General features: G+C 39.4%; 1 protein-coding gene across 6 annotated transcripts in view; it reads right to left on the bottom strand.

Moving 5' to 3' along the window:
- Positions 1-1,975: 1,975 nt before the first annotated feature.
- Positions 1,976-15,110, bottom strand: part of LOC114359834 (protein phosphatase 1 regulatory subunit 14B) — a 29,081-nt gene continuing 15,946 nt past the window's right edge. Inside the window, exons 2-7 of one of the 6 annotated variants that reach the window (XR_003656455.1) lie at positions 9,270-9,446; positions 8,369-8,494; positions 6,143-6,250; positions 4,855-4,896; positions 4,620-4,771; positions 1,976-4,503 (exon numbers count right to left, since the gene is read on the bottom strand). Coding sequence is in view for 4 of the 6 variants with exons in the window: in XM_028314359.1 (XP_028170160.1) it covers positions 4,730-4,771; positions 4,855-4,896; positions 6,143-6,250; positions 8,369-8,494; positions 9,270-9,443 (492 nt within the window). In the remaining 2 variants the exon portion in view is untranslated. Of the gene's footprint in view, positions 4,772-4,854; positions 4,897-6,142; positions 6,285-8,368; positions 8,495-9,269; positions 9,447-15,110 lie in introns of all 6 variants that reach the window. The other 5 variants (XR_003656453.1, XM_028314351.1, XM_028314379.1 and 2 more) reach the window with 5 other exon arrangements.

The raw sequence follows: 15,110 nt of genomic DNA, 5'->3' as shown, positions 1-15,110 counted from the left end.
AAGAACTGAATGATTATGTCGTTTATGCTCAGAATGCCAACTTCTCAAAATGCCAACCGCTCGCAAAATGACAACTTCTCAGAATGCCAACTTCTCTAAATGCCAACTTCGCGAAATGCCAACTTCTCAAAATGCCAACTTCTCGAAATGACAACTTCTCATAATGACAACTTACAAATTATAATGAATGCAGGAGCAGTGAATGCTACCACAAATAATAAAAATAATTAAAAAGTCCATATATTTACAATATCTCAATATCTTTATTTGTTACTATGTAATTAATCAATACACTAGGGTCATATCGCATCAATCTCTCATCGATTGAATGTCATACACCTACCTATACAGGGTGTTAGGTAAATGGGTATATGAGCCGACACTAGCCCATGTTGACATGGGCATAGGTATAAATGGTATGGTGAAGTCAGAAATTTGATATCATCTTTTTAATTTTCATACAAAATAAATTTTATTAAATCCGATTTGTATGAAAATTAAAATAATTAAAATGAAGATATAAATTTTCTGACTTCGCCATACCATTTATATGTCCATGTTAACATGGGCTAGTGTCGGCTCATATACCTATTTTACCTAACAGCCTGTATAATAAATTGTTACAATCATTGTCAAAATCAGATAAACAAAAACCAGGTAAGGTCTGTAACAGCAAAACAATTATTTTACTAGATAAATTAACACATTACAAGGGCGATATAGTTTTGACAAGTATAACTTGTGCATTTTTTACAACTACCCTCATAACGTAAATTTTCGCCATACACTAATTTATGATTTAAATTGTACTGTGACCTTATCATACACCATAGTATAATTGTTTTCATTATAATTGTAAGTTGTCATTATGAGAAGTTGTCATTTCGAGAAGTTGGCATTTTGAGAAGTTGACATTTTGAGAAGTTGGCATTTCGCGAAGTTGGCATTTTGAGAAGTTGGCATTCTGAGAAGTTGTCATTTTGCGAGCGGTTGGCATTCTGAGCATAAACGGATTATGTATGTATCTGTGGTATCAATTTAAAGTTTATAATATTACCTTTAAAATGGTACCATTTTTATTTGCCTCCTATTAGTCATTTAGTTTTTGTGATCGCTCGAAACAAATAGGGTGATTCCATATTTTTGCTCGCGAGTGTAGATTGATTTTCAAATGTTCAGGACAGAATGACTATGAATTTGGTTCTTTTGAAGGGACCGACGGTCTTATGAAGTTATAGATGAACTATAGACCCACTGAACTGTCCTATCCGTGACATTGACAGGGGGCCCCACCGTCAATATCGGATCGCTGGTTCCAATGTTTGCCACGTTGGAAACTACACTCGCGAGCAAAAATATTTGATGAAAAATAAATTTAATGTGTTTGGTGGGACAGTACAGTTCAGTGTAGTTCATCTATTAGCACGCTCACAGATGTAAAAGGTGTCTGCCTCGAACCGTGTCTGACACACTCGATGTCCGTAGATATAAACGGACCTAAACGTGCGCACTTACATATACCACTGAAGAAATAGTTGGCCGTAGCGACCTTTATTAAAACTTATAACTAACCGAGTGGGTCATCTGGTAAACGCATGATTTTTTGCAGGAAAAATACCATAATTCATTAAAGTTCTAATGCTGCGTTTACACTGCGCGGAAATTAGCCAAGTCAAGTCAAAAAAACAGGAGTGGGGATGAAATTCATTCATAATTCATCCCCACTCCACTGATTTTTTGACTTGACTTGGCTAATTTCCGCGCAGTGTAAACGCAGCGTAATATAGGTGTCGCTGGGGCCAACTATTAGTGAGCTGCCACACTGGCGGATTGCAACGAGGCGGAAACATTGCGCACCCGTCGCGCAAACGCTAGGCGTGTTCGCTGCGTCGCCGTTCCGCTTTGAAATCGCTTGCAATCCGCCAGTGTGGCAGCTCACTTAATGGTGGTTCGATAAATCAAACAAAACCCAACATTTTATTACAATGTTTAATACAAAATTGCCTTAATTTTCACGGCGCCGACAATATTTAGGTCGAGACTAGAGTGGCGTTATAAGTCTCAACGCTCGACTCTTAGATACATCAAAATATACTACAAAATTAAACCACGTCTGGGACTCCAGACTCAAAACTTATCCAACCTGAAGCGTAAGTTCATTCTATCACGCACACAACTTAATTAAAATTATTACATTAGTTCCTGTGATTCTGTCCCTATTACAGATGATGTAGACTAGAAAATGAGACAAGCCGTGGTTCAATTTTAAGCGGGTTTTCCACCGCGAGCGGAGCGAACCCGTTAAATGACTCGCATTAACCTCGAAATACAATATGCATAACATCTGTTTCCACCAACAGTCGAGCGAAAATGACAGAGGGCAAAAAGAGTAAAAAAAAATCACTACCCACATTCTCGAACTCATTTCAGTGGAAAAGCAATTCTATTTTATACGCACGAAGTCCGCTCCGCTAGATATACCTAGTTCATTCCTCTTTGGCGGTGGAAAACGAGCTTTACTGTTTGCTACAAAATGAGGGTGTCCCAGAAGGATAAAACTCGAAAAATAACTCCTTTACAAAGGAATTAACACAATCGACCAATAATTCCAAGATGACGCGTAATTTTTAATTTTTTTTTAGTAGATAGCTTGAACTTGAAATCAATAGTTTACAGTTCATACTAATTACTGGGCGGTGTAGTTTGGCGACGCACAGTGGGACGGATTTCAGATTTGTGGACATAGCACTTTTTTGTTACACATTTTTTTTTATTATGCCAATCGATAGCCCTAAATATGGTGATCAGCCGGGCTAGGATGCGCGCCGTCATATAATTTATCGACGTCAAAAATGGGCAAAATCGCTAAAATGGCGTGAGTGCACATCCTAGGCCTACAAATATTAATTCTGAGTATTTTTTCGTAAACATAATACATAAGAGAAAAATTTAATATCAATAAAAAGGTATGGAAAGATATCCAAAATGTTCCATAAGTACCAAGTCTTGGAAGATCTCGGCTTGATAAATTTATAGTAGGACGTGTAAAAATGCTTTTTTTAAGCCTATTTACAGAAATAAATGAGTTTTATGAGTTAGTATAATGAGCGTTTATGAGTAACGCCACATACACACTATTCTCCTGATATGAGAAGTTTTTGTCAAAAAATATTTCAAGTACTAAAAAGAACAACATGAATATTATGGGCTTTACGTTTTAATTTACAAAATTGCTTTTCTGTGTCACGCTAATGTCCGCTAATATCACTTAAACATTATGTATATCGATATCGAAAGTGCTATGTCCGTAAATCTGAAATCCGTCCTACTGTGCGCAGTGCTTAGCTTTGCGTGTGGAACTGTAGTGTGAACTACTCTATCGCGGTGGTTAGCGATTCAAGAATAATAAGTCTTAAAATCTCCTTTTAGGACTTGAGTTCGTAACATTGTTTTATTTATAAATATGACAAACGAGATTCGCATTTTCTTATACTTAATTAGTTAGTCGAATACTAAAGCTTTAGAACTACCGACTCTAGGCAGTTAGATGGGTTCTGAAAGATTCCCCAATTTATCTTGCCTGTCTGAAACACCCTTTTACTATAGCTATACACACATTAGTTAGAAAGATTAAAATCTGCGATATATTAGTATAAATACCCGTACCGTAACAAAATTGGACGAAAACATAGTTACTGTATCGCTAGGTACAAATAAGGTTATTCGTGTTTGGAGTCCGTATTGAATCATCGACGTTTGACATACCTGCCATAACTAATATTTATTTAAGTAAAAACTAATGAGAAAGGGCAGTTCATGAAAAATATGTCGTGCCAAAATCATTTCACATATTTGGCAGGTCATAATGTCGTCACACACCGCAAATGAATATGACGTAGATGCACGCGAGGTCAGCTATAAGTCAGTCTGTCAACCACCATGGCTTTTATGTGTAGTTTACTTACCTTAACACGTCGACGCGCAATTAATATTGGCAGATAACAGCACAAATTAAATTTGAAAGGGATTTTATTTACTTAGCTTAAAGCTCAGGTATTAAAATATTAATCAATTCAACGAGAGAACATAACTTATTAGACAATATTGCTAGTTTATTGCACGTCGATGAGCAAACCGACTTCGACAGCGTCACAAGCGGCCAGCTTTAGGCCGTCACCCACTGCTATATCGATGTTAATATTAGGGGTATGTAGGTACAGGGTGCAGTTGGGTTGATTCCGAATTTCTACCGAGACTTCACAGACATTGTGGAGCAGACGAGGGCTCGGCGCAGCCCGCGCAGTTTTTAAAGGATTTCAAAATCGTAATGGCTGTCAGCGCCTCCCCTCGCATGCTAAAACAAGCGACCGATCTTAACAGTCGCGGTTTCAGATAGCGTTGTTTACTGATGATTTATAAACGCGCGGAAAAGTCGCGGCAAGTCGCCCCGGTATCGCCCTCTTCGTTGATATGTTTATTGCACTTTCGATTCACATCATCTCACTGAAAATTTAATCGATCGACGTCAGTTATTACGTCATTAAAATAATAAATAGATATCAAATCGACACGAATAGTATAGTAACCCTTAACTACTTATCTACTTAGACTATAAATACCTAGCCGGTTACAATCGGAACTCGGTGCCCGCAGCGAGTCGCGCCGCGCGCTCGGCGACGTCCCAACGTCGTCGACGACGTCTCAAGAGTTAGTTCCGCTCGTGGGCAACTTACAGAGTCTTCGCCTTTTCTAACAGTTCGTTGATAAATTTCTGAAATAAGTAAAAGACTAGTCATAATAAGTAGAGGACTTTCAAAGGAAATCATAATTTAACTTACAATCACAATAACTTACATTTACATCTTTTTGAGGTTTTTTGGCATCGGATAGTAAGGTCTGTAACAATAACAGTAACAATAAATAGAAACAGAAAAAAACTTTATTGACACAGTAATAGTCCAGTCATTTGGTACAAAATAATGGGGTTACCTAGAAAGTTTTCCGGGAGTAATGAAAATTGGTATTTATATAGATTTTGATATGCTCTTTCCGATTCTAGTGGTAAGCCTTTAGACACAGAGGTCCTGGGTTCGATTTGCCAAACGGCTAACCTGGAAATCATTTGGGGAAATAAATTCTTTGTCAAAACGCATATTGAAGCATACTTTGCGGGCACTCCCACGACAAAATTATTGATTTCACAAAAAGGTTATGTAGATATCAAAAATAGGAAATTTTCTCTAGATTTGGTTTCCCTAAGCGTGTTTTATCAAAAAAATTATCGCGAAAGAAAATATAAAAAAAAAACTGCTACTAGGCAGCATTTTACCAATATGGCGGCGTGAGCGGCAACCATACGAGGTCGTAAAGTTGAAAATCGGAAAGAGCATATCAAAATCTATATAAATACCAATTTTCATTACTCCAGGAAAACTTTCTAGGTAACCCCATTATTTTGTACCAAATGACTGAACTATAAGTAATTAATACCTACATAATAAACAACAACACATCTAAAATAAATATAATAGGGTCCCCCGCTCAGCATTTATCTAAGCAAAGGGCCTAGTGTGAGTTTACGTCAAAAAATGACATAAAAATGTATGACGGATTATACAGCGCCCCTAGCGGAAACGTTCAAGAACTAAAATTTTTATACATAGTGAGCGCGTTTAGTGTAAACTCCCACTCAGCCCACTGGTCTTCCGCGGACGCCCTTGCTATCGGCATCGCGCATCCCCCTGAGGCAGTAAGCCAAATGCAAACATTTTCTAGACGTCACGTCCATTTATTTTTCTCAATCAAATTGCGCAAGTACACTATGCGGATAATTTAGACGATTATCACACTGCACCGCGGTCCGCGTGATTACATATAAAAAATCCCGCGCGCAGACGCGTTGTCAGTGTGTTGTGCCGCGCGTGTTTTCAATACAAACTGAGGTACTTGCATACAATGATTAAATCTGTCGTCCCGCGTACGGCGGCGGAGCGCGGTGCAGTGTTATAATCGCCTTACCGAGACGAAGCGCCAGCGTATTCACACTAAGTAGGTACCTATACGTCTCGGTAAATTTTCCGCATAATGTATTTGCGCCGAAACAAAACGTAGTGACGTCACACACGTGACGTCAGTGGCTCACCGCGAGGTGGCGGCGCCGCAGCTCGTCGCCGTCCATGTCCAGCAGCTCGTCCACGTCCACCTCCACCTCCGCGCCCGCGCCCCCCGCGGCCCCCGCGCCGCTGCTCTCCTGGAACGAACACACGATTGGCAAACGACAGATCCTGGAATGTTGTAAAGCCCGGTCTGTGAGCACGTAGAATTTTGTCCAATGACCCCAAGCTTCTTCTCAGCACTGGCCCATTTATTGTCCTGAAGCAGTGGTAGGGTTAATACTGGGACGTGTAAAAGTGCTTTTTTTAAGCCTATTTACAGAAATAAATGAGTTTTAATGAGTTTTTTTTTTTACCCATCCTTATCACTCGCGCGTTGCTGTCGCGACTGTGCGACGGGCGCCCGCAGTGAGTGTGCGAGCGCGACAGCAACATAATTACGCGCGAGCGATAAGGATGGGTAGCTTGGGGTCATTGGATAAAATTCTACGTGCCCACGGACCAGGCTTTAGTAACAAATTCAAATTATTTATTGCATGTCACATGGGTAAGGGTTGACAGGAACATAATATAAACACAAAGTACAGATAAAAAGGATAATTTGTAAACTTTTAGTGTTATAACTTGCTTCTGATTCGTTTTACCTATGACTCTTTAACTTTAAAGTTGGGTGGGTTATAAACCGCAACTCCCCGATAATCCACGCTAAATTTTGTCAGTGTGCCTGTGCGTGCGCGCCGCATACGTATTGGCGCGCTCACATACAAACCGCGCTCGGTGCGTTTCTATGAAGATAACCTACTCATTTGTATTTACTCTGCTTCAGGCAACTTAAAAAAGTATATTTTGTATTTCTATTATTAATATTAGTTTATAACCCACCCAACTTTAAGTCTGTCACTCATGCAAGGTTAGCGAAAAAAGAGACAAATGTTATATAATTCCATTCCATCCGATACATCCCATCGGAATTCTTTAGGCGGCTTTTGGCGCATCCTAGAACCAGTTCATTATTCTACGAGTACACACGGAAAAACTTAAGTAAAGAACGATGGGAATCCGGACAAAGCTTACCGGGAAGCGCGGTGCGGCAATGTTTCGCCGGGATGGCGTGGGGCGGACGGGGTAGACTCAGCATCATCACACACACTATCTACAGAAACTGCCCGTCCCTGCCTCATTAATTATCCCTAGCGCTCTTCTCACTTTCTTGCGTGGCAAACGCATGGCTCAAAAATCAAAATCAAAATTTTCTTTATTTGTTTAGACTAATTAAATTAGTACTTGCAAATCGTCAAATGCTCTTAAGGCGGGCTCAAATGGCGGTTACGACAATGTCGTGGTCCCATGTACTTGATTAATATTTGGTAATTGGTGGGTAGTTGTTTTCTGTGAATTCAAGGGTAATGCTGCCGGTAGGTACACTATGCGCCTCGACATTACGACTAGTAAGTCAACCCTAAGTCAAGTCGCGTGTTTCCACCCTTGGACAACCTACCCCCCTAGACAAAACGCACTTTTTGGACGAATCGAAAATCGAATCCGTCAAAACTCCATACAAAAAAGGGGCTTTTCGATCACTTTTCGACTGGTTTGCGATTATAATTTGCACTTTGTCTAGACCCACTGGCAAGTAAAGTTCGTCAAGTCACACGCGACATGACACCACCACTGACAGTGTTGCCAAGTCTCAAAAATGTCAGTAATAAAAGAGGTTGTAGTAGTACGAAATTGCCTATTTTTTAAATATCAGGTTTTGTCGCATCATTAGTACATCTAAAAATACGTCAATGTCAGTTGACCATATTTGTTTACATTTTTGGAAATTTCTAAAGAATTGGACTGTTAAGTTCACTCGCCTTCGTGAGTCGCGTGAACTACACCTACTCAGAGCCAAGCTTCTAACTACACGCCCTAATTATTCTACAAAACCTAACAGGTGCCAATAGATATAAATTCCTAAATAAATGCATCATTCAGGACGCGGAGGCTTAATTCATTAGGTCAGTTGATGTCCTGATGATTACCAAATGACATTCAGTAGGTTCTCGTAGGTCACAACCACAACGACACATGTAGCAGGCCGGGAGCACTCGCGCCTTGGTCGTTTCTAGTACCCAAGGCGCCGACCACTATGCGGCAGAGGGAACACCCCAGGTTTTTGTGGGTTCGAGCCCCACATAACCTGCCGTCCCCCGGCGGTAGGTATGGATAGGCCATTTTCCTGGGTAAAAAAAAAGCCCGACAGCACTCACCGGCGCCTCGAAGAGCTTCTGCAGCTCGTCGTAGAGCCACATCTCCACGGCCAGGCGCTTGCGGATCAGCGCCATCTGGTGGCTGCCGTACTTCGCCGTCAGGAACTTCTCGCGGCGCTCCTTCACCTGCGGCGACAGTGGAAACTTATTGTTTATTTCATAATCATAATATTTTTACTTATTTATGTTTTCTTTTCGAGACATCGAAGACTACCATTCTTTCTACATTATTTTAGAGTTTGAGCGGAACCCGTTGCCGATATCGCCGGCGGTTTATACAGGGTGTCCCAGAATGGGTGAATCAAACTGCTAGGGGAGGTAGCTCTACTAATGTACTATCCCTAAAAAAATATTTATAAAAAATAGAGTTCGGATTTTTTTTTAAATTAAGTGCTCTAAACTCGAAATCTAGTCATTATTTCCAAAAGTTTGTTTACAGATAAACGAAGCGATCATGTACATTGGTCAATTAATATAAGTAAGAAAAATTACAAAATAAACTCCAAACGCAGCAATTATAGCCAGATACCTACTTAGGCAAAGGTGATTTACTTTCATTTTAAAAAAAAAATTTTTTTTTGTTTTTTGCGCTTTATTTTTTTTTCATATTTTTTAGGGATAGTACATTAGTAGAGCACTTCCCCTATCAGTTTGATTCACCCATTCTGGGACACCCTGTATTTGTCAGCGTAATCGTGCGTATCAGCTTTTGTAATGCTGCGTTTACACTGCGCGGAAATTAGCCAAGTCAAGTAAAAAAAAACAGTGGAGTGGGGATGAATTATGGATGAATTATGAATGAATTTCATCCCCACTCCTCTGTTTTTTTGACTTGACTCGGCTAATTTCCGCATAGTGTAAAAGCAGCATAAAGCACCAGCACCCAGCGTCGACGGCTCACCTCGCCCTTGTCGCTGAAGTTGACGTGCAGGCCGGACTTGGCCGGCGAGCGCTCCGTGGGCGAGAGCGCGGGGTGCGGGGCGCGCGCGGGGAAGGCGCCGGCGCCGGCCGCCACGCCGCACTCCATGCCGCACGCCGCGCCCGCTGCGCCCGCGCCGCCGCCCGCGCTGCCCCTCTGCTAACAACAACCAACGAACGATCTCAGTCCGACTTGTTCTTGTTTGACAAAACTTCACTCACTCGTCCTATTATGACATAAAGGGTAGGTAAGAAGTACACGGACATCCGCGATTCCTATGGAACGAATCAGCAGTACTTAGGCCCTTTCCAGGGCAATTTAGCTTCTGAAATATGTACGATTAATACATCGTATTACTTTAACATAAAAAATAGGCCAGGCAATAAAAAGGGAAAATATTATAGGGAAATGCTTGGAACACAATTATTGACTTATAACTTTGTTTGGATTAACTAGTTAGGGTTGGTTAGGGGGTGAACATTTCAAGATTTCTCGACCGCAACCTTTGAAGGTACCATTTTTGGGTTTCTCGCTTTATCTCACTCAGAAACTATCTTGATAAAAAAACTATCCTAGCGATATGACTACTTCTACAAAATGAAAACTAATTTAACTTTTTAAGTTAAGATACGTTTTTAAGACAAATTCGATATCTGGCAATATCTGCTTCAAAGTTTTGTAAAACATTATGTCATGTAATAGTAAATTATGGAAATAGTTGCCAAAATTTACTATTTATACCTGGATGGTAGTATTAGTTGGTACTAAGTGGTATGTAAGTATTTATCAGCTGACTTATAAGTCGACCTACCTACCTACATATTATTCTATGTATGTATAGGTAAGTATGTAGGTATGGCTTCGCTCGCAGCAACGAAACATTTAATAAGTGGTTAGGAAGGTGGTACCTACGTATTGAAAAGGCTCTGTCGAGAAGCCACGAGGCGAAAAGATACTATCAAACACAACCAAGCGTGTTTCCTCTGCGTAGGCATTATTATTTGTACTACAAAGATAATATTTACTGTACTAATAATAGACAAATCTGGTGTTATTTTGTGCTCTAAAGTGTAGTGAATTGATTTTGTAAAAATGTCGAGAATCTGAATTTGAAAAAAGAAAACAATATGAAAACTATATCTCGCGCGCACACAGCGAATCTGTCGTGGGCGTATCGTTACACGGAAACGATAAGTAATCTCACTCGATTATTTCTAAACTATACAAGATATTAAAATTGTTCCGTTTCCTTCCGTAATTGATTCGTTTCCCTACCTTTTAACCTAATCCCACCCTGTCTAAACGCAATGTCCGAAAAACTATGTCAAAACTGAAACGCAAAACTCAGTACTCAATAGTTTATTTTGCATAACCACATTAGCATTCACATTTTCAAGAACCCTGTTGCGGCTAAACGCAATCCACGAAAGCCATTTTCGGATTTGTCCAGTTTATTCAGTAATATTGGTACCGTTGTGAAGCACTTTCAGGATCAGTAAGCAGTTTTTCGATGTCTTGTATAGTTTAGAAATAATCGAGTGAGAACTTATCGTTTCCACCCTGTAGGTATACCTACTTGGTGTTTGCCAATTTGCAATAGCAAAACTCGATTTCTCGAAAACCGTTCGAGGAAAGGGCGTGAGAAGGTGACTGGAAACTTTTCATAGTTTCTTCATGCAATTTTAGTCATGATGGAGAGCTTTACGAAACAACATTGTGCTTTTTGTGTAATTTTTTTTACTCTATCTCGTTTAGAACGGCAATTTATTATTTTAGTAGGTAGCTTAATTTAATTCAACACGAGCGGATCTTTTACACGTGTCACGTTTTACAGTATTGAAATAAGTTGATCACTTATCTTTGCTGTCTGGCTGGCGTCAGAATCAGATTTAGTTATTCTAGCTAGTGTATTCACCCGCCGCGCCAGGAGGGGGCGGGCGCGGTGGCTGGCGCGACGGCGCGAGCAGGGGCGGGCGAGCCGTCAAAAGGCTTTTGTCCCGCTGAAAGCGTTTTGTTCCTTCAAGTTCCGGCAGCGTCAGGTGCGTGCGACAAAGACAAAGCACCAAAAACTGATAATAACGATAGGTAGATAATTCGCTTGCTTCAGCCGAATGACGCCACTGCTGGATAAAAGCTTCCCCCAAAGATTTCAACAACGACCGGCCCTGCGCCGCCCGCATCAAGGGATCTCCTGTGACCTTCACCAGATCGTCGTCGGTTCACGTAAATTACGTCTTCCGGCTCGTGATCGCTACTCGAGAACTTTTCTGCCCCAGCGACCATGAGCACTGCGAGCTATGTGCCCTGTCCACTGCCACTTGATTTTAGCGATTCTGCGGGCTATGTCAATCACTTTGGTTCTCCTGCGGATCTCCCCACTTCTGATTCGATTCCGCAGGGAAACTCCGAGCTCGCTCCGTCGCCCCTTGGGTGACCTTGAACCTTCTTATGAGGCCCATAGTAAGCGTCGCTTACTAAGCGACCACGTCTCAGAGAGAGATATGAACCATGATCATTAAAAAAAATTATCAACTCGATTTTACAATTTTTCAGTTTACGCAGTCTCACACGCAAGTTTTTGTTGTTTTAAAATCCAATAATTTTAGATTTCATTCAGCTTCTACAGTTATCAGTCTGCTTGGTGTCCTTATTAAGTTTTAATGGAACAATATTGTTATAGCGATAATATTGATAAGATAACTCGATACGTTATCAGGCCCAGGAGCTGCTTACGCCACAAGACAAGTATGCTGAGGAGGACTGAGGGCCTCTTTTATTAATTAAAAGAATCAATAAATACATTATGTATAGTGTTATTTACTTATGTATACGAGTTATATTTATTTATCACTGCCGATTGCTTTCTTATTTAGCCATATGAGAGCACATGATAGGGCTAAAGTGTGCGTGGCACAAGAACGTGTCTCTTACTTTCATGGTTAACATAAAAAATAAAGCGACAATGTTTTAATTAATTGCATTATGTAACTACANACTTTTGCTCGCAAGTGTACATATATTTTATATTAAACTTTGGTCGTTGCCATCAATTAAATAAAATAAAATGTCTATTGTTTTAAATATTACTTAAAAAAAACCCGACTGTTAATATTTGAGGAATGGAGTTAGTAATAAAGGGTCTAACTATTAGAAATCTAAAAATTATTTGAATTGATTTTCAAGAAAAAATATATCTTTTATATTCTACTATAGTAATCCCAAATTAAACAATCAGCGATCTCCAATAGTGTCTTGTACCAAAGCCGTGAATGATGGTTTTTCTTTTTTCAGAGAGGAGTTTTCGCGATATACGTACCTACTGTTTGTTTCGTGTCACAAACGATGAACAATATACCTACAACTTACTTAAGTACAATGTATGTTATGAATTACGTACACTCTCAGATCATAGCTATGATCTGAGCGTACACACAATCGTAACTATGCATTACCTATCGATTTTTTTCACATGCGCGTGAAATCTCCGAAAACCAACGAATAATAATTAGCCTTTACAATAAAGGTGGTATACTATTGTAGCAACAGACCGGCAAAGTGCGGGTCTCGCTCCGCCGCGCGCGCTCCGTCATACATCGGCTGCGCCGGCGCTGCTAGTTAGCGCAACTGAAGGAGTAAGCTAGGTATGTACATCGTGAAGTCGCTTCCTTCTGAACTAACCTGCGTTATCAAATAGCGCTGCCATACGGAACGGCTGCGACTGGTTTCTTAATAGCTTATTTTATGAAATGTGATTTGTAATGTGAAGTCGGTATATCTTATAGATAGAGAGTCTTAATGTCATCGTTTCCATCGACACAAAACATATACTTAGGTACAGATGTTAATCATGTCATGATGTGATGTCGAAAGTTGGAAACTGCTATATTAAGTAAGAATATAGCATTTTATTACTATTCTATTTAAAAAAGATACCTATCGATAAGTTACGTTATTCTGCTAAATAAATTGTTTTTTCTCTTATAGCTTGGCTGGAAAAAATATTTTCCTATCTCATCGATACATACAGGGTGTCCTAGAATGGGTGAATCAAACTGTTAGGGGAGGTAGCTCTACTAATGTACTATCCCTAAAAAGCAATCCATTATCACCTTTAATATTTTTTAAATCGAAATCTAAGTTGAATTTTTTATCGTGGTTTGTACTTTTGTCAAACTTTGGCGGCTCGTAAAATTTTGGCTAGCTATCCAATCATTATCTGGATCTGAAATTTATTTTATTTGACTAAAAACATATTCGATATTAATATCCAATAAAAAATGCGGTTGAAAATACGCAGTTTCTAGGTCAAATTTTAGAAAAAAATAAACAAAATCAAAAATATCAATTAAAAATAAAGTTGCTCACTTTGGGTCAAATGGCCGAAATTGTATTCTTAAAATGACCTTACCTATACACCCACGAAGTTTGTCTAACCTTTAGGGGTTGCAAGTCCCGGTACTAAGGAGTGTTACTGAATTACCGGTACCAGGTCTAAGCCAGTACCGGGGAAACCGGGAAATTCGGGAATTTCGGTACCCACGTGAATGGTTATTAAAACAAATTAGGTAGCTAATTTGTACGTAATTTAATAAATAGGTAAACAAAAATATTAAACTTTTTCTGTTCAGTTCAATTGGTCTGTTACCTTAATAATAAATCAGTCAAAACAGTTACACAACACGATAAAACTAGTTATAAATGCCCATTAAAAATCATAATAATCGTTTAATCAACCTACACTGGTCATCACAAAAATCGACCCACCCGCGACAAGCACTTTCAAACGTATGCATCCCCACTTCCCACCAATATTGGCACCATTTAAAAGCCGAGTTCTAAACTTCATTTCNAATATCAATTAAAAAAAAAGTTGCTCACTTTGGGTCAAATGGCCGAAATTGTATTCTTAAAATGACCTTACCTATACACCCACGAAGTTTGTCTAACCAACCTTCCGCCAAACACCCTGTATAATTGTATTTCATATTAATTATTTATCGTGTCAATTTAACATTTTTAATTTTTCTCTGGAATCCAACAATAGCAAAATTGTCGTACGAATCCCTTCGTGCGTGAGTCCGACTTGCATTTTATTTATTTATTTATTGACAAAGATCTACCAACAACACATCTTTACACAAACAAGTATTTTTTCCGGTTTTTTATAATTCGAGGGCCTAGTGTGAGTTTACATCAAACGTGAGCGCGTTAAAAAATGACATTAAATGTATGACGGATTGTACAGCGCCCCTGGCGGGAAACGTTCAAAAACTAAAATTTTCATACATTTTTTTATGTAAACTCACACTCAGCCCACTGTAAAGATATCGTTCTTGTTGCAGTTATATCAAAGCTTCAAGCTCAATGTTGAATCATCCATTGACTTCCATTTGTAACCGACTTCAACAAAAGGAGGAGGGGTGGGTTTTTTATTTTTTGTATGTAGGTAGGTACTACACCGATTACGCCAACTCCAAGAATATCAATCATGGTCTTAGATATGTGTCCTAATAAATAACGTAATATGTTTTCTACTTTTTAGTGTACTTTTTGGAGGCGGTTTAGTTTTTGAAGTTGGTTTTTTTAAACGCAGTTTTTTTTATTAAAATTGTTTGCATTTGTGGTTCAGGTATTACTGTTGACCGGAATAAAATTAATGATTAGGAGCTTCCTACTAGGCATAGGTACTACTACCTACCTATCTACATTCGCATTCCTGCTACCTACTGGCTTACTGAAGTAACAAGATTAAATGGATTCTATTTCATTCTACAGAGAGGTATTAGGTACCTACCTATTTATTTAATTAGATAGGCTAATGAG

The sequence above is a fragment of the Ostrinia furnacalis genome, unplaced genomic scaffold (genome assembly GCF_004193835.3).
Source record: "Ostrinia furnacalis isolate ACB-3 unplaced genomic scaffold, ASM419383v2 OfSCF0319, whole genome shotgun sequence".
Classification (NCBI taxonomy): domain Eukaryota; kingdom Metazoa; phylum Arthropoda; class Insecta; order Lepidoptera; family Crambidae; genus Ostrinia; species Ostrinia furnacalis.
The sequence above is the reverse complement of the archived record's forward strand: the minus strand, read 5'-3'. Positions and strand labels throughout refer to the sequence as shown.